This window comes from Chanodichthys erythropterus, chromosome 7 (assembly GCF_024489055.1).
Source record: "Chanodichthys erythropterus isolate Z2021 chromosome 7, ASM2448905v1, whole genome shotgun sequence".
Taxonomy (NCBI): Eukaryota; Metazoa; Chordata; class Actinopteri; order Cypriniformes; family Xenocyprididae; genus Chanodichthys; species Chanodichthys erythropterus.
Window position 1 is genome coordinate 21,752,703 of NC_090227.1, and position 25,766 is coordinate 21,778,468.

General features: G+C 36.1%; 3 protein-coding genes across 5 annotated transcripts in view; 2 read left to right on the top strand and 1 right to left on the bottom strand.

Annotated features, from left to right (window-relative positions):
* On the bottom strand, positions 1-6,143 carry pigb (phosphatidylinositol glycan anchor biosynthesis, class B). The gene is made up of 12 exons (XM_067389899.1): positions 5,895-6,143; positions 5,172-5,301; positions 4,954-5,071; positions 4,780-4,884; positions 4,538-4,668; positions 3,539-3,679; positions 3,404-3,455; positions 2,358-2,569; positions 2,136-2,200; positions 1,837-2,050; positions 341-521; positions 1-197 (listed from the first exon to the last, which is right to left on the bottom strand). Exons 1-12 carry the CDS (start codon positions 6,007-6,009, stop codon positions 66-68), a joined length of 1,596 nt encoding a protein of 531 aa, XP_067246000.1. The 5' UTR covers positions 6,010-6,143; the 3' UTR covers positions 1-65.
* Positions 6,144-6,223: 80 nt separating this feature from the next.
* Positions 6,224-7,202, top strand: LOC137023177 (protein PIGBOS1). Of its 2 annotated transcripts, none has more exons than XM_067389908.1 (2): positions 6,224-6,577; positions 6,761-7,202. In XM_067389908.1, exon 2 carries the CDS (start codon positions 6,817-6,819, stop codon positions 6,991-6,993), a length of 177 nt encoding a protein of 58 aa, XP_067246009.1. In that variant the 5' UTR covers positions 6,224-6,577; positions 6,761-6,816; the 3' UTR covers positions 6,994-7,202. The 2 variants fall into 2 exon arrangements, with proteins under 2 accessions (XP_067246009.1, XP_067246008.1); XM_067389907.1 differs by having other exon boundaries at positions 6,228-6,577; positions 6,814-7,179.
* A 1,389-nt stretch (positions 7,203-8,591) lies between these two features.
* rab27a (RAB27A, member RAS oncogene family) overlaps positions 8,592-25,766 on the top strand; it is a 30,758-nt gene continuing 13,583 nt past the window's right edge. Inside the window, exons 1-5 of one of the 2 annotated variants that reach the window (XM_067389904.1) lie at positions 8,592-8,824; positions 19,805-19,977; positions 22,666-22,751; positions 22,900-23,003; positions 23,531-23,654. In XM_067389904.1, the coding sequence (XP_067246005.1) occupies positions 19,825-19,977; positions 22,666-22,751; positions 22,900-23,003; positions 23,531-23,654 (467 nt within the window). In that variant the 5' untranslated portion in view covers positions 8,592-8,824; positions 19,805-19,824. Of the gene's footprint in view, positions 8,829-19,804; positions 19,978-22,665; positions 22,752-22,899; positions 23,004-23,530; positions 23,655-25,766 lie in introns of both variants that reach the window. The other variant, XM_067389903.1, reaches the window with a different exon arrangement.

A 25,766-nucleotide genomic window follows, 5' to 3' on the forward strand; every position in this document is an offset into this window, starting at 1 on the left:
TAACAAAAATAAAGTAAGTCTTTATATAAGTTTGCAATTGGTTGTACATTTTCAAACAATAAAAATTAATTCATCTTTAGTCCAGATCCTCTGGTGTATATTAATATGTTCTTTCCTAGTCGACCTTCGGGAAAGTGAGTGTGGAAAATTTCAGCTTGTTTGGTAAATCGGTTTTCCTCCAGGAATGCTGCAATTTCCTAAAAGAGAAAGAAACAAAATTAGTATCGAGAAAATAACTGACATATTTAATTACATTTTTAAAAGCAAGTATTAAATTGTAGATCTTGCAGCATTTGTGTTGAATGCGTTTGACTGCATTTCATTGTTTTCGATCTTTTACCTTCTCCAGGGAGTCAAACAGCACTATATGTGAAGGTAACGTTGACTGAGATGGAAAGGACGTTCTGAGCCAGTGAAGAGGGTTTGAGAAGAACATAGCTGCTTCATCCACATACTCCTCATTTCCTGTAAGATCAGGTGGACACTCCAGGAAACGCAGTTTGAGGGGACAATGTAGGTGACTGGAAAACATAAGTGGAACCATGATGTCACATCATGTTATTGCTTTAACCCTATGAAGGCTACTGTATTGATATACAATTTCCAAGTCCTCTAAATGATCAACATGATCAAAACTTTGCTGAAAAAAAGTTTTTGTACATCATCTACTACATGTCTTCTATCATCTGATTGATAGTTTATACTTTTTAGCTAGAAAAAGGCCTTTAAATTGTAAAAATGTCTTCAGGTCATGGTTCACATGTTTTTGCTATTAAAACTTTACTGTTTTTTCATAAAGTAAACATAAGAACTTTTATATTACTAGTAATATTTCATGTTAAACACTTACTGGACTGAAGCAACTTTTGTTTACTTGATTATCCATACACACATATGAACATGATTTTTCTTTAAATAAACAAAAACAAAAAAGTAACAAATATGACCCATCAGCAGGGTTGCCAGGTTTTCACAACAAAACCCGCCCAATTGCTCCTCAAAATTAGCCCAATCACATTTCAAGTGGGTCCCACAATAAAAATCTGATTAAAATTCGCATTCCAGGGGCCAAATATCACGTTATTTTGGGTCGATTCAACCCGCGGACATGAAAAACAACCCGAGGCAATAGTGTAAAAGTAGCCCAATTCTGGCAACACTGTCCATCAGATTTTTGAAAAATGTTCAGCTTTTTTCAAAAATGACTGATCGTTCCTCGTCTGGTGTCGTTTAAAGCCCTTTGAAGCTGCTCTGAAACTGTAATTTTGACCTTTAACCGTTTGGAGCCCATTGCAGTCCACTATAAGGAGAATAATCCTGGAATGTTTTCATCAAAACATTAATTTCTTTCCGACTGAAGAAAGAAAGACATGAACATCTTGGATGACATGGGGGTGAGTAAATTAACAGGAAAATTTTATTTGAAAGTGAACTAATCCTTTAAATATCATCTTACTAAGATATATGATTGGCAGATATAGAGCGACAACTAATATTTATATGCATTTTATGCAAGTAGTCTCTATACGGTTATAAAGATCTCACTGGTTTACATTACAATTTTCATATTTTTGGCCATGAAATTCAGCAACTGCACTACTGCATATTTTTGCTCAGTTTGGGCTTCTGAGTTTTTTTCCATCCATAATCATACTACATCATACTATATGAGTCATAAAAGCTTGATTTATCTAATATGATCCTCAACAAAAAACAATATTTTTTTCCCCCAGGATTTACAGGATCAATGCACTATGACATTTATAAAGTACTTCCAAGAATACCATTCTAACACGTTTTCTAATGTGTTCAGACACTAAATATGCAGATGCTCACCTGTACAGTGGTGTGGAGTGACAGGGCATGAGGAACAGCAGCTCAGGTGTGTTCTGAGAGTCACTGATGTCACACAGCCGTTGTATGTCATGCATGACATCCAGAGATCCACGCTGGTGAATTAAACCCGTATATAAGGCAGGAAACAGATTGAGCACCAGCAGTGCACCAGCAGCAGTTTTCCTCCATGCTTGTAGCTTCGCTAAAGACATACCTGTCACAGTAAGAACACATGAAGACCTTCAGAACGGTTTCAAATCTATATACATACTGCTAAATACTCAGGCAGAAATACTCACCGCAAAATATCATACAGAATGGCAACACTGGATAAATAAACCGGAACTCCTTATGTGCGAGCAAACTGCAAAAAGCATATTTCATAAGCTAAATAAAGATTTTTACATTTTCTGAAGCAAAACCATGCAGAAGTTGCTGACACAATGCTAAGGCATCTTGGCCTGACTCTGTATGTGTATGTGATATGTTGTCTGTAAGCATTACGCATTTTCTCAGTGCACCTGTAAATGGCTGTAGTCCATAAGATGGTTATTAGCAGGATTCTGTGCTTTTTGGTGGCCAATGAACAACCGTGCATGAAGAGCGGTATGTGAGGTCCGATCACAACCAGCAGACCCTGAGTGAAGTACCAGTGCCACGGATGAGCGCCATAAAACTCTGCCACATTGTGCAGCACATTAAACTTCAGGAAGTTCCATTGGACCAGGATCCACTATAGAAATACAAACACATAATGGTAATTCTGTTGATACATGCAATTCATACTTCGATCTATGCCTGAAAGCTTCATGTTTTCAAATGCCTGAATCTCATAAAGATTGTTGAGAACATGTTAAGGTTAAATTTCTTCCTAAAATAAACGAATTATTATTTTTCATAAAGACTGGAAATTAAGCACATTTTCCTCCCTAATTCTTATATGTCCAGATGTTTTACTTTAGATTTTGTTGATTATCTCATTATTTATTCGTTTTTGTTTGTTTGCTTGTTTTGTTTTTGCAATTGAATTATATTCAGTGCAAGAAATTTGTAGATACTTTATATTTGAAATATACAGTTGACATTCATGTCATTGTTATTCTTATCTAAAACCTTTTTAAAAACATTTTTGTTAATTAAAAATGAGGCTTAAATTAGATCAAATATAAAATATTAGATGAAAAACTTAAATGTAAATTAGAATTGAAAATAAGTTTTAGTTGAAGTGGTAAAATTACTAAAACAAACAGAAATAAAAATTGATAAAAATGACAACAGCACATAACAAAATCACTAAAACTTCAAGTAAAATGAAAATCTACAAGATAATTTCAAAATTTAATAATATTATATTATTATGTGAAATTACACTGGTTCACGTATTTTGATTTGAGTTTTACAATATAAACCTCAGCATGATCTTTACGGACTTTGTAAACAACACTATCCATTTCTCCAAAACCGGTAGTGTTTGAAATAAAAATCAATCATTTTTTTGTCTTGGGCTTTTTGCTCAGTAGAGCAATTCACATTATTTTTATTTTTGCAAAAGCAGTAAAGAAAATACCTTTCCATAGAACACAGAGTCTATCAGTGTCGAGACGGCCAGTGCAAGAGCCCTGCACAAATGATGGAAACAATCATGACCCAACAAAGATTATTGCTAGTATCCAAACTACAAGTAAAAACAAATGCAACGTACGCAATGGGGATGCATCGCTGTGTGACGAGCTTCAGCTTGTTCTGTTCCCCACAGAAATGATAGAACAGCAGAGGAAGCCAGACGATCAGAGCTGTGGGACGGATGACTATGGCCAAGGACATCAGACACAAATACTTCCAGCTAAATAGGAGAGAGCCCAAAAAAATCCACCTATGAGTCTCTGAAAGTTTTATGCAATCACTAGTGTGTAGTAGAGCTGCACGATTAATCGGTAAAAGACTGCGCTCTTGATTCAAGTGCACACAGATAACAGTGGAAGGTGAAACTTAGCAGTTAATCTGCGAAACACAACTATGATCTGTTTAACTCCTAGAGGTTGCTTTCAAAGCTAGCTTGCTATTAGTAGCCTCTCTAATACTGCCTACCCTACCTTTAAACCTTTGACAAGTACAATCACAGCGATTCAAATCTTTGTTGGTGCTGCTGCTGAGACAGAGAGATCAGTTGTCATATAGAGGTGTGAAACAGCTTCACACACAGTCTTAGTTTTCGGCCTTTTCAAACACACAGTATCCTTATTTCTGTTACAAACATTCAAATTATCACAGAAGTACTGGGATAAAAGTTTATAGTTCAGATATAAACACTGATGTCTATGATAGCGATTAAAATAAAGCCTTAAATAAAGATTACGTCATTACATTGTTACACCAGTAGGTGGCAACAAGTGACTTAAAATGTATTTGTCATTGAATCACTCATCAAAGAGATTCGTTCAGAAACAATGATTCATCGAGTCTTTCTGAGTGACTCATTGAATCATTCATTTATATATATATATATATATATATACATATATATATATTTTTTTTTTAAATAGACAGCAGCAATGTCAGAACTTCTAGAAAATTACATGTTATTTTGTTTTGGGAGAATCGTGATTTAAAAAAAAAAAAAAAGAAAGAAAAAAAAACAAGATTCCCAGTTTATCCAAAATCGTGCAGCTCTAGTATGTAGATATGACATTAAATTATGCACCTGTTGTGCATTTTAGAGCCAGGTAACGGGTAAAAGCAAAGCGCCAGGGTGGTCAGAACCGTTTCCATGGTGTTGGTCAGAGTCCGACTGCAGCAGTACCAGGTGAACCATGAACACAGCTGACAGAAACACTTAGAAAACACAGCAGAAGAGAGTGGTACGAACACAAAGCATTCAAACTTAATGCACAGCTTGTGTATCTGCCCAATATCTGATTAGCAATGGAAGGTACATCATCTTACTGTCCATTTGGCCACATCTGGAGATTCCCACTGCTGGACGAGGCGGTACAGCTTCACGTCGGCATATGCAGCCAGCAGTGCCTGGAAAACACGCGGCAAAAACACCTGCAGAAACAGGTATTCATGTTAAAGAAACATTACACTTGCGGTCAATATAATACATTGAAGTCTTACCAACAGATACGCTGTGTCATAATTCATCAGATACAGGAGCTTATACATCAGAGCAAACAGGAGAGGATAAGAATATCCTCGGATGCCTTCCTTCCATTCCCAGGTCTCGTAGCCATAAGTGAGAAACAGGTTAAGGATCTCATTTACAGTTAATGTTTCTCAAGTATTATATTCAAACTAAACTACTATTTTGCAGTTCAGGTCATAAGCAAGGATATCTGAAGACCATTCGATGGGAAATCTCAAGCGACTGCCAGTACTCATCTGGGACGAAGCTGGTCTGCACCAGGAAGCAGTTGAGCAGGCGGAATATGACAATGAAAACTGTGATACTGATGCCATAGAATTCTGCAGAAATTACAAAATTAGAGCACATTTCTAATGTTAGCAGGTGCAGACAGTAGAAGCCCAAGTGTTTTTTTATGGCTGATGCCAAAATCTTGAGAGCAGGGTCACTGATGGCCAATATAATGCTGATTAATAGAATGGATTTTTGGATAAATGGACTTTATTATTTTAGTTGTAGCTCTAATTAATTTTTAATGTGAGTTTCATTGGATTTAAAAAAAAAATAAAAAAATTATATATATATATATATATATATATATATATATATATATATATATATATATATATTAGCATTCTAAATTCACTTTAAGAAATACCATCATCGATACATACTTTACCATTTAAATGCAAAAAGATTAAATTAATAAATGATAAATACTTAAATATATTTATTTATTAAATATGAAGTTAACGATCTATGTGAGCAAAACTGTCTATTTATGAAAAGCAATCTTGAGTATTCATGTTACAAGGTCCCAGAGTCTAACTTGCCCCTTTTTGTTATTCAATTGTTATCTATTATATGATTTGCTATTATTATTATTGATTTGCTCCAGAAGGAGTCTAAAGCCCAGGTTCAGGAGGACTCTCACCAAGTGTTTGAGGTCTCTTATCATCTGTGCTGTACAGAATGGAGCTCCTCTTTCTCAGTCTCACTGATTCACATGAGGATTTGTTCTGTTTGAAGCGCTCTCGAATCTTTTCCATTTCTCCACATAAACCTCAAATGAGTTTCAATGTTCAGCATTTTAACTCCGGCTGTAAATGTTCATTTTCTGGCGCATTTACGGAGCGTTTTCTACCATAAATTTAGACACTAGTGGATCTAGTTCCGTGTTTTGGTCATCTTCTTCTTGTACGATATAATGATGGTTAACAAGCCAACTTAAGGTGTTTTACCGCCACCAACAGGACTGGAGTGTGAACCATTACGTGTTTTGGTCATGGCGTCTCACATGACCTCATGAATGTAATGTGAATATGTAGGTCTTTTAACGCTTAATATGTAATGTTTATAATAATTTTATGTTTATTGACATATGATTCGTGGTTCATAAAAAATATGTTCTAACACCTTATTTATTATGAATGTATGTTGAAAAAATTTAAATGCGGAAATGTACACGTCGCATTTGGCCTGCGTGAGTTGCCGTAGTCGCTCGGTCGTCCCATAGACAGTAAAAGAAAGGGTCGTCCTTGTCTTACATGCGTTTTAACTGCAGACTTCTCTAAAAAAACTCTTTTAAAATAACTGGAAAGGATTGAAAACGTCAGGGTGAGTGAGAAAAACATTAATTACAAAATTAAGATACATGTGTTGAATGTTGTCGTAGCCTTATTATGTTCCTGCGATAAGTTTCTTCACATTTAGTGTAAGTGAATATTGTCACCACAAACAGCCGAAGAAGATCTGATATACAGTATGCAGTGAACACACATTTTTATTTTTTTATTTTAGGAGTGGGATGTTTTGTGTCTCTTATGGGTTCTTCTGTTTCTTCATAACATAAGATCATGTTTGGAAGACGGATTCCCTTTAATCAGATTGCATTTGCTACTCTGGTCGGAGTGGTGGGAGGTGTGTATATATACAGGCCTGTATTTGAGCTACCCAGAAAACCTCAAACTGCACCAGATCAAGAGCTCAAGCCAGTCACTGAGGAGCAAAGAGCGGAAACTACCCAAAAATAAGTACAAGAGGCAAATGCATTTGCAACCAAGGACTGATGTCGGACAAGAGTTTGATTGTTTATTTCCATATACTTTGTTAATGTTCTAAATAAAATGCCTTATATTGTCACTGCAAATTAGCAAAAAGATTCTACACGATTGTTAATTTATGGATGCATTCTGTATTGACAATAAATTTGTTTAAATAAATGACTTTTTTTCATTTACAATAAAACAATCTAAGTTGCATGTACTAAATACAACAGTATTTCATATACACTAGTATATCTAGTACAATTGTGCTCAAAAGTTTACATACCCCTTGCAGAATGGTAATAATTTTAACAAAATAAGAGGGATAGGGCAAAATGTTTGTTCTTTTTTTATTTAATACTGTCCTGAATAAGATATGTTGCATAAAAGATGCTTACATATAGTCAAAAAATAGCTGAATTTAAAAAAAAAAATGACCTGTTCAAAAATGTACATACCCTTGATTCTCAATACTGTGTGTGGTTTCCAGGATGATCCACGACTGTCTTTTTTTATTGTGTGATGGTTGTTCATGAGTCTTGTTTGTCCTGAGCAGTTAAACTGAGCTCTGTTCTTCAGAAAAATCCTCCAGATCCTGCAAATTCTTCAGTTTTCCAGCATCTTTTGCATATTTGAACCCTTTCCAGCAGTGACTGAATGATTTTGAGATCCATCTTTTCACACTGAGGACAACTGAGGGACTCAAACGCAACTATTAAAAAAGGTTCAAACATTCACTGATGCTCCAGAAGGAAACACGATGCATTAAGAGCCGGAGGGTGAAAACTTTTTTGAATTCGAAGATCAAGATAAATTTTACTTAATTTGTCTTCCGGTAAACATGTGAGTATCTTCTGTAGCTTCCGAAGGACAGTACTAAATGAAAAAATTTGATATTTAAACAAAATAAGACAAATTTGGACATCTTCATCTTGTTCAAAAGTTTTAAATATCTTATTCAGGACAGAACTAAATAAAAAAGAACACACATTTTGCATGATCCCTCTTATTTTGTTAAAATAATTAACATTTTGCAGATTATGCAAGGGGTATGTAAACGTTTGAGCACAACTGTATATAATAGGGCTTATTTGCAATTAGAGAGAATAGAATTTGCAAAATGTTCATAATTTAAACATATATAATAATAATAATTCCTAATAAAACATTCACCGATGCTCAATAAGGTACCTGACATTTAAACCACCAGATGTCGCTACACACTCAGAGTTATTCTCCTGTTGCGCTATTTATGCTGATTTTAAACATGATTATAGATGCAAAAACCAACGCTTAGTACTAATTAAATAAATTTAAAGCTCAAAGTATTGTGTGTGTGTTTTAAACAGAAGAAGTGGCGCAAACGAACATATCCTACTATTGCGAAGGCTTGGCTCATGAATATTACAGAGTTGTTGAATATTCATTCAGATCGCAACGTGACGTTCGTCCGATAGTACTTCCTGATTGGCTGATTTGTATGGAAGGCTGGTCTCATAATAATATTAATCACGTTATTCGAGCGGTGGTCGTCCGGGCTCCAGGAAGGTCTCAAAGCAACGTCAGCCCTACCTAATTAATAATTATGAGCCAAGCCTTGACCACGTAGGATTGGAGGTACAGCACGGGAAGTATTGCGTCACAGCACGGCCGCTTACAAGCACTGGTTCTTCATGTGGGTGTGGGAGCAACTTTAGGAAACAAAGTGTCCATCGCTTCAAAAGTATCACACAATTGTTCTTGTTCTCCGTTAGTTTAATATTTTCGAAAAAGCTTTTAAAATCCGACGAGATCAACAGACGTTCGGGTCACTGTCCTGGTAAGTAAGTTACATGTATTAGTTTTTAACTCTTCAAAGGGTGATTATAACAGTTTGATTATTTCTTGTCAACTCGTTTATTTAAGTGTACAGTTTGGCCTTTTGGTTTTGTATTCATGTATAGACTCAACAAACACGCAATATGTAATGATGTTTGCCCTCATATATTATGTATGTTGTGCATTAGGACTAGTTATGTTAGTCATAATAATGAGTGTTTAGTGATAGACAGCTGCCGTTCTTGGGTTTGAGTTATCTGTTCACACGTGTCCTTGATCAGATATAGTCATCTCAAACACATTCATATGATTATGACCTGAAGTTATAATCCGTTCAGAGAGGAAGAAATGTCCTGGGAATTTACCTGCCTCACCCGGGAAAATACACTGCTTCACTCCCATATCAGGTTACCTGTCAGGAATGTTTGGTTTAGGGATCATTTTTCATTCTGAATGATTGAATTTCCATTCTTTCTTCCTTAACTGGTGAAATACTGTAAGTAACTGTAAGACATATGTTTGTGACTTGATCTATTCTGTGGATTGATTTACCATGAGCACAATGGTATTCTGAATTGGACAAGATTTAATCTAAAAAAACAGAGTAAAAGTTGAAGTTTGAGACTATTTCACCCCCAAAATGATTTTTTTCTCATCCTGATGTCATTCAAAACCTGCCAATTTCTTTCTTTCTTTTTTTCATGGAAAATCCAGTTTTTCCATGCAGTGAAAGTTGATGAAGTTGATGTTTGGTCACCAGACATATTCAAGAACCATAAATGTTGATTTCACTTACATCAGACTTAAAGGGTTAGTTCACCCAAAAATGAAAATTCTGTAATTTATTACTTACCCTCATGCCGTCCCACACCCGTAAAACCTTCGTTAATCTTCGGAACACAAATTAAGATATTTTTATTTGAAATCCGATTGGCTCCGTGAGGCCTGCATAGGGAGCAATGACACTTCCTCTCTCAAGATCCATAAAGGTACTAAAAACATATTTAAATCAGTTCATGTGAGTACAGTGGCTCAATATTAGTATTATAAAGCGACGAGAATATTTTTGTGATGGCCGATCTCAAAACACTGCTTCATGAAGTATCGGAGCACAAATTAATCAGCGTGTCGAATCATGATTCGGATAGCGTGTCAAACTGACAAACGGCTGAAATCACGTGAGTTTGGTGCTCCGAACAGCTGACTTGATGATACACTGATTCATCTGTGCACTGATGCTTCATGAAGCAGTGTTTTGAAATCAGCCATCACTATATAAGTCGTTATTTAGGTTTTTTTGGCGCTCCAAAAATATTCTCGTCTCTTTATAAATATTGAACAACTGTACTCACATGAACCGATTTAAATATGTTTTTAGTACCTTTATGGATCTTGAGAGAGGAAGTGTCATTGCTCCCTATGGAGTCCTCAAGGAGCCATCGTATTTCAACTAAAATATCTTAATTTGTGTTCCGAAGATTAACGAAGGTCTTATGGGTGTGGAACGGCATGAGGGTAAGTAATAAATGACAGAATTTTCATTTTTGGGTGAACTAAGACATCGTAATGCACCATATCCCTTTTAGACATTGTAATGTGCCATATTTGAATGTCCACAAATTTGAGAACTACAGTGGAAGGGACACTTTAATTATTATTAAATAAATCTATAATATACAGTCATTTCCACACAAATCTCTCATATAACTTCAGAAGACTTGGAATATAGTACACAAGTCGTACAGACTACTGTATTTTTAGAGCTTGACAGCCCTATTCACTTTCACTGCATGTAGTCAGAACATTCTGCAAAACATTTTGTTTTGTGTTGCATGGAAAAATATTTGGAATGGGGAACATAAGAGTGAGACATTTTTGGTTAAATCATTCCTTTTAAGCATCTCAAAAGAGAAATCTGTCCTCAGAAGAACTTTCCACGAAGCTCAAATAATTTAAACTGGCTTATCATGTTTTCTTGTCTGTACTAGAGAAAGCAAATTAAATGAACATTGGCTTGTGTGTTTTTAAGTGGGGTCTTAGCAGGGCTGGGAATTGAGGGTCACATGACAGGATGCCAAGAGCACATGAGCACCAGCTGATGGTTATTAGATAAGCCTGATGTGAAATCTTACAGTTCACATCCTTCTGAAACACCAAAAAGAGCCTTTATATAAGCCGTCAGTGGCACTGAAGTGTGTCTTTTTACACTTACTATGGCAAAAAATCACTCTGACACTTTTCTATTCAATAGGAAAGTTGATACAATTCATTATTTAGTTAATGAAGAATGTTTTCAGCCAATTGGAAACGTATTTGCCTGTGATTTTAATTTCAGATAGCTTCAGTGGTATTAGTACAAACTGCATCACCATTACTATTGCTTATATAAGTATTTAAGTTGAGTTTGTGTGTCGTCCTGCTGCATTTGTGTTGCAGATATGAATGATTTCTCAAAACGTGTGTTGTTGAGGTGAGTGTGCTGTTGTTACTTCAATAAGTGATCAGATTCACCAATTTCAGCTGCTGGACCAAAAACAGGTGAAAAAATCCCACAGACATACATTAAAGGAGGGACCATACGGTGCATTTAAGTCCTCCTAGGAAGGTTGTGTTTACAAATGGGGAAGTTGTAATTAAGGCATGAGTGTTCAAATCACTTTGGTTAGGGCATGCTGGCGGTGTACTTTTTCTACAAAAAAAAAAAAAAGCATGATTTTTCTTTTTAACTCTGTTTTTTGCTTTTTTACATAATTTTATAATAAGTAATTGTACAAAACTATTGTATTTTGGTAATGCTTTGCAATAAAGTTACATTAGTTAAAGGTGCAATAGTAATAATTTTTTATCTGCTAGAGGACGCCAAGTTTGAGTGCAAAATCTTGGGATATGTGGTCTTCACATCATAGCCGCTGGAAATAATCGGGATAGGACTCGGGAAGAAATCATGTTCATGGATGAGATTATTATAACTGTAGTATGAAGCAGAGCAGGACTGAGTGTTTGGGAGCTGAACGAGGCTGCTGGTAGGGCTGGGCGATATATCACATGCAATTGTCATTTCGTCAGTAAAGCCGGTTCCCTGATTACCGCTAAATCGCCATCACCTGCTTTCAAATGAGGCGGCATTTAATAGACAGAGCCATAGTTAACTGACAAGCCACGCAATATCGCGTTCATATGGCAGATGAATCGCCTTCGATAATGAACGCGATATTGCGTGGCTTGTCAGTGAACTATGGCTCTGTCTATTAAATGCCGCTCCATTTGAAAGCAGGTGATGGCGATTTAGCGGTAATCAGGGAACCAGCTTTACTGACGAAATGCACGTGACAATTGCATGCAATATATCGCCCAGCCCTAGCTGCTGGAGTGATTGTGCTACACACGCCTCGCGAGCAGCAGAACTTTTATTATGCCACAGTCACCAGCACCGCTTACGCCTTTCCGGTCGTGAGTATGAGGTAACGCAGCTCTGTTTATCATATTAGATACATTTGAGTGTGTTGTTTATCTGCCAATCATGGGTCTTTCATGCAGAGAACTCTCCTCATCTTTGCATAATGATTAGGGATGCACCGATCTGCCTTTTTCGCTTCCGATACCTGGGATTCAGTATCGTCCGATACCGATCCGATATTAAAGTAATAAGAAAATTGCTAAATTACCTACTAAACTGTATGCCTCACTTAGGGCTGTGACGGTTGGCATGACAACCGCGCCACAGCGGTCGTGGGGTGTCACTGGCGGTAGCGTGGCGTGTATATTATATATAATCTCAAAGGTCGCGTTAACCGAAAATTTTGACGGAAAAAAATCTGCAGCCTGTCTTCATTTTGACAGATTAGCCTACTGAAGCTGATGTAATTTGTAACTGTAATTCCCACCCCTGTCCAGTAGGTGGCGAGTGCGCTCCAGTGTGGCAGCAGAGCGCGAGTTCAGTCTCCAGAATAAAATGAAAACGATGCGTTTAACTTTGATTACACAAACCCAGTTTGTCAATTTTATTATATATTATATTATAATACTTATGCTTACATAATTAAGTTTCTAATCCGTTTTGTTTTAAATAGTTTGTTTTATTTTTCTTGCTGCTGACTATAAGTTTATGGTCAACGAATGGCTTTTCTGAGGTATACGTGACATTGTTTACAACACTGATTGAACTGACGTGATACAGATTTCGGTAAGCTACTTCAACTTTCAACATATTTTTTGATATTCATTCATGTTTATTTCCTTCTGTAAAGAGGAAGAGATGATCGCGTTCACTCACGATCCTCAATAAGTGTTCAAGATGAAAACTGAAAAGTGACGCAGTCTTTAACTTTCTTTTCATACAAGTAAATGCATAGCCTAGGCCTATTTGTTTATCCTATAAGTTTGTGAATAAATATGAAAATGTGGACGAAATCAGAAGCTATTAAATGTTTTATCATTAAAATATAAAAATTAAAATGATGCAGCAACATATGACAGATAGGACAGAACAAAAAAAATGCTATTAATAATCTTCCATGGCGCAAAAGTATTATAATCTGAACGGCTCCCATACAGAGCGGTACAAAGCTCTTATGCGCATCCCGTGTGCAGAATGATGCGCTTGAAGCATCGTGGAGTCACAGCACGCAGCGGCAGCGCTCCGCAGTGAAAAGTTCAAAGCACAAAGTGAAGATATATTGATGCGTATTGTATTACCGGTATCTTGATTAAGTATAATAATAGAAACATTGATTGATCTTGGAGAGAGTTTCATTGTGTTGACTGTCGTAACCGAACGCGACACGCAGTCTGAATGCTGAATGGAGAATGACTGACAGCCGCAGCGGAGGGAGGCATTTACGTGAACTTTAATTTAACGACTTAAATATTTATCTGTACCTCAGATTAAACTATGGAATGGCTTCAGAACACTCGGAATACAGTGCACAGAAACTTTATGGTGCTTTTTAATGTTTTTGTGCCTTTTGTTGAGCTTAACAATAACACAGAATAGTACACGCACAGTATCGGATTTGGATCGGTCCAGTCCGGCCGATACCCGATCCGGCAAAAATGGCAGTATCGGAGCCGATACCGATCTGAATATCGGATCGGTGCATCCCTAATAATGATGCATTTTAAAGTTAATGACCAAACACATCATTATAAAAGTTCACAATGCTGTTGCAGGAGAAATATAATGTCGATAACATTTAAAAAATATCTTTTCGTCAGGTTAGATACTGATTATTAATCATTCAAGCCCCTTTATCTTAACCTCTTTGCTTAACCGTCAGTCTCGCATATCCGTCATGTTTGTAGTTTAACACTTTTTATTCGTATTTGTAGTTCTAATCAAATCCTTGTCCACAGCGCAATGTGTTATGGGCAATTTTAGCCATTGGAAGTGTTTACGGATCTGCACTTCGATTTCTAACCGGAAAAAGTAGACCATCCCGGTATCTTTGGAATACTCATTTCAACATACTACGATTTGGGACATAATTCTAATTCTTATTTCGAATACTATTTAGGACAGGTATTATGCGAATTGGGATGCAGCAAATAAAATACTTCTTTTCTTGCAAGACAGAAACAAATCATCCAGAACATCCTAGATTTAACTTCAACTAGTTCATTAAATTTATGTTGTTATGTCTTCTAAAATTGAAAGGTTATAGTTAAAATGTGATTGTAGTTCGTTTGGAATATCTAATGGGCCAAAGAAAATATCTTATGTTTCTTGCGTCAGGTCAAAGGTTATGAGCTTCTGTAGGTCTGCATGGTAATTTTATCTTTCACAGGCACAGCTTGAAAAGAGGGAAGTGGATGAGTAAAAAAAAAAAAACTTGTCAGAGCTTGACTGGTGAAGAAACTCTGGTGTGAAATGCAGAAGAGTTTTTGGTTCCTGGGTCCGCAGCTCTCTCCATTAGCACTGGTGTGCAGCCCAGGGTGGTGCTCTGCTGGGAATGTTTGATAATAGCCTCCATGTCTGTTTCTCCTTTTCTTTATCCTGGCTTTCATCAGGGCTGTTTTGGTTAAACGGGAAGCACAACTCAAACTCAAGCATTTCGTTGAGCTGTTGCACAAGGCCAGTGATTGTTTAAACACATGTGATGTGTAGATAGATGTGTCTAACTGAAATGAAGGTGTCAGTCAGTCTTCAGAAGTTACAGTAGTGTCAAATGACCATCAAAAACATTTCAGATGATGCAGCCGAACACTCAACATCTGTGTCTACAACTGATCCTTCAGTGTGTGTGTTAATGCTTATATAGCACATAAAGATAATTTTGTTTTTGCAAATCGGTGCACTTTCCAGACAGTGAAAACTCAGTTTCTAACCATCTAATTTGTCAGTTTTCATGTAGCCATAATAAATGTCAATATGTGAAAGCTTCACAATGGAAAAACAAAGTTGCAGATCCTAGTATGTTCCTTCTACAGTAAGAGTCTTAAAGTTGAGCAGATTTGTCCTCATTAGAGTGTGATTCTGTGTTTGTTTATAAGCAACTAAGAAGATCAATGCATAGTTGAACTCTATGAATTCTGTTTTGTGCTCCTTTTTTTTTGAACGCTAGAATCATGCAGAATCAAGTGAATGTGTTATTATCCATCAGCTTTAAAAAAAATTTAGTACAAAACAAATTTACACCTGCTCCCTGCCATGTGTAAATAGTGCGTAAAATATCTGAACATGTTCTTTTAGGCAAAATGATGACTGCATTTTGATAACACTGTGCATCATGATAATATTTCATGAGGTTGTTTGCCCATAGGTAATGTTAAACTTACATAGGTTACAAATGCAACATTGTTGGCTTTCTGTCCACAGTGGAGGGCCAAAGCTGAATTTATTTTATATATATATATATATATATAATATATATACACACACACTCACTGGCCACTTTATTAGGTACACCTTGCTAGTACAAGGTTGTGTACAGAATTGCTTTAATTCTTTGTGGCATAGATTAAACAAAGTTTTGGAAACATTCATCAGATTTTGCTCCATATTAATATGATAGCATCACACAGTTGCAGCAGATTTGTCAGCAGCAGATCCATGGCCCTGTCCCAAATGGCACCCTAAACACTCGCAGTCTTCCTATGAATCTGCATTTTTGTGACGTAACGCCATTTTGACCATCAGAAAGAAGTCTGCTTCGTAACTTGCAGCAATGTGGAAAGGTGCATACTGACCGCAAAGGGGGGCGCTCACAAGCACCCTTCTGAAACCTAAAATGGCAAATGTGACACCTTATGGCCTAGTGGATTTCATGGTCATGTGCATGAGATGGCCATTGTAAGTGCACAAGACCATAAGTGTGCCATTTGGGACAGGGCCCATGATGTGAATCTCTCTTTCCACAGCATCCCAAAGGTGCTCTATTGCTCTATTGGCAAAGTGTGGTTTTGGACGAGATCAGCATAAATTCTTATCATTATTTGGTGAAAATACATTAAAGTAACTTGACATAATCATTGAAGACCAGCAATAATAATTTTCATTTTGATTACATAATAATGGCAATATATACATGTCAAAGTCAGACATGCCCCTTTGCCAGCTGTGATGCCTGGTTACTGGTTGGCCCAGGTTTGTAAAAGAGTTTTGGGTCAGCACACCTTAATAGCTTCAACAATTGATTGCCAATTAAGTTTAGAATACAATGAAATAATTAGAACCCGGTTTAGGTCAGATAGCTGCTAATGGTGGATATTTTGATGAATCGAAAATTTAAGTTTTTTTCTACGTCAAGTCAAGTCACCTTTATTTATATAGCGCTTTTTACAATGCAAATTGTGTCAAAGCAGCTTTACATTGATAACTGGTACATAATTTGGCTGCACAGCAGCTCTTAAATAATAGTGTCAATGCAGGCAGATTAGAAGCACTGTTGAATAAATGTCAAGAATACTATAGAATATTAAATGTCAAGTGTCCCCAACTAAGCAAGCCAAAGGCGACAGGGAACACAAACTCCATCAGGTGGCAAACAAGTGGCAAATAGGTGTTAAAATGGAGAGAGAAAAAAACCTTGGGAGAAACCAGGCTTAGTCGGGTTAACATATAAACTGTTTTACATAGTAAAATATGTTTTCGTAGTTCGTGTAGTCCCTTATCAGAGCAAAATTATCACAAATTAAAAAGGACTCATGCCAATATTGTCCAAAACCCTGCTTTTCTAGGGCGTTTCCAAACTTTTGGAGGGCAGTGTGTGTGTATATATATATATATATATATATATATATATATATATATATATATATATATATATATATATATATATATATATATATATATATATAATATTTCTTCTGCTAAAAGTTCAACTATAATGCTTTCAAGCACAGTTCTCTGATCAGCCAGAAAAAAATGAACCCAAGAAAAGTCTCCTGTGGTCTCGCTGGATGGATCCAATTGCTTGGGTCAGCCCCAGACACTAAGTAGCTTACAGTCGGGATGGTCTTTAGCCCTGCCGTGTGAAATAATGTGCTCATTTGTTTGAGTTTTTATGTTCTTTCTGCAGTCACATGATCCGCTTTAATGCGGTCTGAGGAACTCACACTGAACATTTTTACAGCTACAGCTAAGCCATCGCCGTACGGCTACAGCTGAGCCAAACCTTTTCTCTCCTCACTTGTGTTTGCCGACATGACAAGACAAGATGCGTTTCAAGACATTATAAAATCATAGTGCTGTAGAAACAGGGACAGGTTTTAAGCACTCTTAATACTTTTTAATTAAGCTTACACATGACATCATCTCACAATGAAAGAACATTCATTGATCTTGTGAGAAAACATGTTGATGTGCTGTAAACGCTTTCTGTAATTTTCAGGCCTTCTTTCACAAAACTTTGAGGTTATGTGTAACTTAAATTAAATGACCAGATCACAGTTCTGCAGTTTATGTTGACTTGTTCACATTATAAGAGCATATGGTAAGACTTAACAAGCTCTTGTCACAGAAGCTCTTGTGATTTCAATGTCACATTAAACCTACACTACCAAGCATTAAAATAATTTACTGACAGTTAAAAATAGAGCATGACCATTTTAAAGCCTAAAGTGATGGATAACGATTGTCACTAGTGTGACATACCATGGGTTATGAAACAACTTTTAACTGAACGATGTCTCTGTGTTGTAGTCATAAGCCACTCGGTTAACAGTGAAAAGAAACTTGATTTGACAAATGTGAGTAGAAATAAAAGCTGTTGTGTAGATGCATTCATGTGTGAGAAGGTGCTTTTTCCTCATTTAAGCTCCAGGATTTCAGCATTTATGGACTCACATGACCAATAATAAATAAAATTGGTTTAAGAAGCATATTTACTGTTTAAAAAATAGAAATGCAGCACTTGTCCCAAATTCTTGTTTTAGTTTCCTGTTACTAAATCAGCAGTTTCATCAAAACAGTGAAATGAATGACGTGAAAACACTTGCCTTTCTTCATTTTGAACAAAATGCTTTAAAAATCGATGTCTCTTGATGGACTTTGTCGACTAATGGGTTCATTTGGGGTTCTCTAAAGTAACGATAACCATTGATAACTGGGTTGGGTCAAACTGGCCCATAACCGATTAATCAACCTAAAGTTTTTAAAATGGAGACTGAATGAAAACATAACACATAAAATAGTGTTGAAAAACAGTACTCAAAATGCACTGTACTTTTTAAATATAAAAATATTAATATATTAATTATACCTTGATCATTCATGTTAGTTCATAGTGTATCAAATAATGTTGAGATACATTAAAATTAAAAAATTTATTAGTAAATGTTGAAATTAAAAATGAACAATACATTACTTAACCTTAGTTAATGTTACAAATCTACTCTTATTGTAAAGTGTTACCATTTCAGACAAATCCACACATGCATCTATTCAAAAAATTAATTACTATATAATTCAATGAAAACAGGTATGGTCTACTGTATACATATACTGTTTATTGTCTGTTTTAAATCCGGATCTGAAGTGTCCCGCTCTGTGCAGCGCAGTCTCGTGTGTCAAAACAAACTCCACCAGGCCTCACTGATAGTTTTTATCTCCCCTGTAGAGGCCGTTTTCATGCTGTATAATGACAGTGAACCCTTCTCAGCCGCTCCAACAATGAGATCTGTAACTAACTTCAGAACCACATGTTTCAGCAGTCTGAGGAAAACAGCGCCAGACCAACACCTGACGTTAGGGTGGTGCTGATGATCGTATAACCCACCCCAACCACTAACACTACCCTTCATTATAACTATAAGCTCAACCTTAACGAACACGAACCCCACCCAACCACTAAACCTGATGCTATAAGCTCCACCCCAACACCGGTGTGAGACTGCTGGCCCGGCGCTGTTGACCTCAGACTGCTGTGACATATGGTTCTGCGGTTCTGCAATTAGTTATTAGCAACCAACACAACCTGGAAAAGCTATCAATATGGATTTTTGCCGATTACCAGTTGTTTCAGGAATCGTTGGTGCCAATTAATCGTCAAAATCAATCAATCGGTCAAACTCTACACTAAAGTCAGCATGAATGTTGTTGAATATCCTGCCATGTTATGAAAGTAAAATGGGTTTGCGATAGGAAAGTTATGTGCCAAACAGTACACTGTACACTATGCTCTTATACTAAGCACTATGTACTCAACAGTGCAGTGTTTTATAAGGTCAGAGTTTGATAGCCCATCCCCCTCCGCTACATAATTAAAGCAACAACATTTGAGTGCATGAAGTATCCAACCTTCATCTGGGTATTTTAAGTACAGTTCACAGTTTCAAAGTTCAGAAGAACAGCATTTATTTGAAATATATAAACTTTTGTAACATTATAAATGTCTTCCTGTCTCTTTTGATCAATTTAATGCTTTCTTGCTGAATAAAAGTATTAATTTCTATGAAAAAATCTTACTAACCCCAGACCTTTTAATGATATTGTATATCATTGATACTACAATAACACTACAATAACTGTGTTTGTCCATCGCAGGTCCTCGTTCAGCTTTCAGTATGTCCGATGGGGACTATGATTATCTCATCAAGTTCCTCGCACTGGGGGACTCTGGGGTGGGAAAGACCAGCTTCCTATATCAGTACACAGATGGCAAATTCAACTCTAAATTCATCACGACAGTGGGAATAGACTTCAGAGAAAAACGAGTGGTGAGTTTTTGTATTACTGGAATTGACATTAAGACGTTTTCATAGATTTATTGATGTTTCTTATATTCCCTTCATCAATGTTTATATGCAAATAAGCATGCATTGCTATTTATATGTTGATATTTTAACTTATTTTTGAGTATTCAGCTATGATGGTATATTTATAGTTTTATGCAAATGAGTTGCCTTTCTCACAGTCTCATTGGTTCAGATGTTTCCTGCTTGATTTGTAATGGAGGTTTAATGTTTTGGAGACCCGGCCGGGGTTAACTGAACTGTGAAATCCCATTCTGTTCAGCTCAGCACATAAAATCTTGCCTAGAGGTTAAAAACAGCCATTCATGTATAAATCGCAGCCTCAGGTGCAGGGAGGTATACACATGTTTGTCTGAACACGGTCATGAATACTAGATGCAGAAAAAAACGCATGCAGTACACTGCGCTCTTGCGAAAGCAAACAAACATTCTGAGAGCAATTATGCTTTTCCTGAATGCAATAAGATGCCTAAGGCAGCTTAATTTGTTGGGAACAGGCTACGGCAAGAGGCAGCCTACATAACCCACATGGTACACACCTTAAAATATGTCAGTCAGATAGATAGATAGAAATATTGAGGTTACACAGAATATATAGAATACAATAATATGAACATTAATAATATTTATCATGTAATATATTATGTACAACCAATTATTGTAGTAAAATAAAGTCCACTGGAAGCAGTTTATTGTCTTAAAGGGCTTATTATATGATGATGAAAAAACTGTACATTATCCCACCTATTACATGACTTACCAAATAAAATACATGGGCATAAAATATTGATTAAAGTAGAAGCTATTTTATCAAATAAAAATATGAGAAGAACGAGTGTGGCATGATATGAAGATTTGAATCTAGCAGCTGTATAGCAAACTCTTGATTATTCATTTTAGTGTCGTTAAACTGAAATATTTGACTGCAGTATTTCACAGAGACATGCACCAAAAAGAGTGCATTAGTGGCTGCCCACATTATTTCAACAGCCTTGGATTTTTCCTATTAAAGGTGCTAAATGGGATGTTTTGTTTTATACATTTTTGCAATATTACTTGAAACTGTCTTTACTAACTGATAAAAGACTATTTATTAGATGCAATGAAAGGAATAATACTAATATACATCATCTGTGCACGAGGTAGGGCCTTAAAAACTCAGCCAATCGGTCCATTCACAGATTTATCTCGAAATGCTTGCCTTGGCGAGTATCCTAGCAAACATAAACGGTAATGTGTTAAGTGAAAGACAACACGTCTATCAGTATATTTGATGTGTGCATTAGTCTTGTGCAAGTGGCAGCAGCCTAATATTCCTGCTGCTGTGTTTTTACTACAAAAGACAAAGAAATCACTCACTGCTCTTCACTGAGTAACTTTTTTTGTAACTTTAATAAAGATTCACCTTTATTTAATTTGTACAGTGAAGATTATATGCAGTGTTGTTTTATATTTTATTACTTTATTCAAAAACTACTGTAAGACCTACCTGAAAAACCTGAAAGCACTGATTATTTCATTTGTATTTTGTTCTATTGTATTTATTCATTTTGTGCTATTGCTTGTAGTTTGATTATTTCTCTTTTTTTTATTAATAACAGTTTACTTGTCTTTAATAATCTTTTTTTTTTTTTTTTTAAATCTATTTTATTCATTACATATTTGTTGTGGGGCCAGTGAAAATATAATCATTGAATTTGTTGAATCTAATCGAGAATTGTATTGAGCTCTTGTGAATCGGAATTGATACATGACATCTCTATCGATACTCAGCTCTAGAAGTGAAAGAAAAAACAAAGGTTCAAAACTGTGTACTTAACAGCTTTAGTGAGAGAAAGAAGTACAATCCCATGAAGCATTGCGAATGATACAGTGAAATAAAAACAATGTCAAAATATAAAACTACTGATTTAAAGATATAAACTCAGCAAAAAACACTTATAGCAACATAATCAACACCGAAATGAATCTGCAGCAGTCAGGTAGTACAAGTCAGCGCTCTTGAACGTTATGTTCATTATTTGTACTTCCATTATTTTTAAGGGATTTTACTTTCAGACTGTTGCACTCTATAATACTATATACCAGGGTTGGTGAACAGGCCAGCAGAGTTTCTCTAATCAAACATACCTGAACAAGCTAATCAAGGTCTGAAAGGTTACTAGAAAGCTATAGGGAGGTGAGATTTTATCAGGGTTGGAGCTGAACTCTGCAGGACTGAAAGCAGGATCCTCCCAGCTTCATATGGCATAACAGAGCAGCTATCCCTCCTTAAGAACAAACATTTCAGCACTTAAGACATCAAACAAATGCTGATCGTTTAGGGCCACACAATTAAGAGTCATGCTACTAATGAGACACTTCCAGCTCTGAATCATCAAGTGTGCATTTCATGGTTGTGTTTGACTAAGTGGAAAGTAAATTCAAGTTTCCTGGAACTGCACACCAACATGCTAAAAAAACACACCGAGCACCACAGCAACCACATAGCAACTCCCTGGCAACCACCACAACACTGTAGCAGTGTGGTAGCATATCTTGCATCTGGCAAACCTCACATTTTCTGCAGAGAGTATAGTTCTTTTTCAAAGTGGCAAGGATATTTAAGCACTATTATGCACTAATGTAGTCTCCTACGGGTCTCTAAATAAGGTGTACAAATCCAGCGGTCCTGATGGCACAGCCGGGAGAGGTCAGAGGATCCACATTCAGCTGTGGGATACGGCCGGACAGGAGAGGTGAGATGCAGATCAGTACTTTTTGCTTTACTTTCTAACATACACTCAATGAAAGAAATCAGATTAGAGTCAAAGAGGTTTTATTTGATGTTCTGGATATTTTTCACTATTGTGTGACCCATGTCTTCTCCTCTAAATATCCATGCAGATTCCGGAGTCTGACCACAGCGTTCTTCAGGGATGCCATGGGCTTCCTGTTGCTCTTTGACCTCACGAACGAGCAGAGCTTCCTTAATGTGCGGAACTGGATGAGTAAGTCCTTCATACCTTACGGAGTCCAGATTCATATATATACATACAGCAGACCTTATCTTGTTTTAATACAATTACGTTTTTAAATTTCTCCGTTACTACATTTAAAGAGTAGCTACATACAGTTTCTTCATAATTTGTTTTATTATATTTTGTAAATATTTTGTATTTTATTTTTATCTAGAAGATTATGTAATTGTAATAATAATAATAAATGTTTTTTAAAATAATTATTTAATATAATTTGATTAATTGTATTAACTAGCAGTTTACAGTGGTTGCCCATCCTCTAATAATAATAATAATAATAATGATAAAAATAAATTATATAAATATTTTTGTATACAATTTTGTAAATTGTATTTTTTTTTTTTACTAGCAGCTTATAGTGATTGATGATGATTATTATTATTATTATTAGATAGGTAACCACTCAAAGCTGCTAGTTATTATCATTATTGTTATTATTATAAATAATTTTCAAAAAATGATCATTTAATAATTAACTCCTGTGATGTCTTGTGCAGGTCAGCTGCAGACGCATGCGTACTGCGAGAATCCCGACATTGTCTTGTGTGGAAACAAATCAGACCTGGGGGACCAGCGTGCCGTGAAAGCAGACAATGCACGAGAACTGGCTGAAAAATATGGGTGAGACGCCACAATCACTTGATCCATCAGATCTGAAAAGACTTGCCATGTATCTGTGTCTGAATGTGATGTCACACACGAAATTGTCTGCTTCGAAAATCAATAGTTTTTTTGTTATGGACTGGATTTGCTGGACTAGAAATGCTTCACTACTCACTTGTGAAATGTTCTATTGATTGAAAGCATTTAGGTTTCGTAGTATCCGGATGCAGTGGTGCCGGACCAAGGCTGCTGGCGAGCTAGTTACAAGGTCAAGTCCCAGATGTGCAGTAATGTGACGCTAGATGATTTGCTGGTGTGTTCGAGACGTATCTCAGTGTAGGTCTTCATACGTGTTCACAGGGTGCGGGCGACTGCAAGGATGTTTGTTTTAAGGGCCGGGTCTGTACCATGTTTGCCTAAGATGAGGGCAGCTCTTGTGAAATGTGACACGTTAAGATGGCTGTATACCGAAAGGCTAATATTTACTGTGTTAATGCGAGGCTCTTCAGTTTAGACAAGCACTTAGCATATGCAGAGTAATGCTCGGTATTACTACAGAAGGCATCTGAGAATATTTTGGCCTCATGAATGGATTTTAGGTATCAGGAAAATTAGATTTCCATTGCTCTAAATTATGTTCAGTACAATTTTGCATGAAGTTACATTTAAACCTTCAGAGTCACTTGTTAAACATGTCAATCTTGATTCAGTCCCTCTTTTGACATATTTAGATGTACTGACTTCATTGCATTGTCTGTTATACACGAAAAACCTATGTATTCAAAAAAGTGAAAAATGGATTGTTTTTTCCTTCAGGTTTACGGTAAGGCTAATAACTATTATGATAACGGTCTAATCTAACTATTATTGCAGCAGTTCATCTACTATTCAGATGAATAATGCAAGAATTTAAATCATCGGCTCCAAATGGACAGCTTTTACCTTTTTGAACTTAAAAAGTTGAAAGCATTAGCTAGATAATAATGAAGAGAAGATGAAATCATCATCATCATCATCATCATCATCATAAAAATTAATTATTTTTTTTTTTTTTAAATATTTTTATTTTAAGGACAAATGCTATTGCTTGTACAGAGATTATATATTTTACATTTTCAATCCCTCCCCAACCAACCCAGAACAATCTGCCTTACATGATACTCATTAATGGTAAAAGTACAAAAGATGATGAAAATAATAATAATGATACAATATTAAAACAAAATAGGATGCTAAAAATATGCCACAGTTAGACAATGGCAATGTAAAAAAAAAAAAAAAAAAAAAAAAAAGACAGTTGGACACCACAATCAAAAGTGAAACCATGATACAACAATAAACACAAGCTCTACAAGTTTACACATGTAAATATTCTCCAGGAAGAACATTTATGGCAGAGAAATAGGATAATAAGGGTTGCCAGACATATGAAAATTTATGGGAACGTCTAATTGAATATTTAATCTTTTCCAAATGTAGGTATAACATCAGATCCTGAAGCCAATGCGATGGGTGGGTTCGCAGATTTTCAATGTAATAGCACCCGTCTACGGGCCAATAAGGATGCAAAAGCAATAATGTTTAGTTGTCTTCTAGTCAGATTCGATTCATCAGTTGGAGCACCAAATATAGCAAATTCAGCACATGGCTTCAGTTGTACATTACATATTTGAGAGAGTGTATCAAATATGGTTGACCAGTAAACAGTAAGTGTAGGGCATGTCCAAAACATGTGAGTTAGATCAGCTTCTTCAGTGTGACATTTTACATAGGTCTTATCAAAAGTAGGATTGAAAGAAGCAATCCTTACCCTGCTTAGGTGCAAAACCTTAAACTGTATAAGACTCAATCGGACACAAGAGCTACTATCATTCACTCTGTGGAGGGCATTGCTCCAGAACTTTTAACTATATCTGTTCACTTTTAACTATATCTGTTCCTACACTTTTTAAGGACATGAAAATTGTATATATTCTTGAAATAAAACCTTGGAGGTGGAGGGGAGCTTCAAACAAAGGTTCTGCAGGAGACTTAGGTGGAATTTGTAGAAATGATGGACTTTGGGCATTCACAAAATGTTGTATCTGAAAATAACGAAAAAGGTCAGCTTGATTAAGATTGAATTTGGAA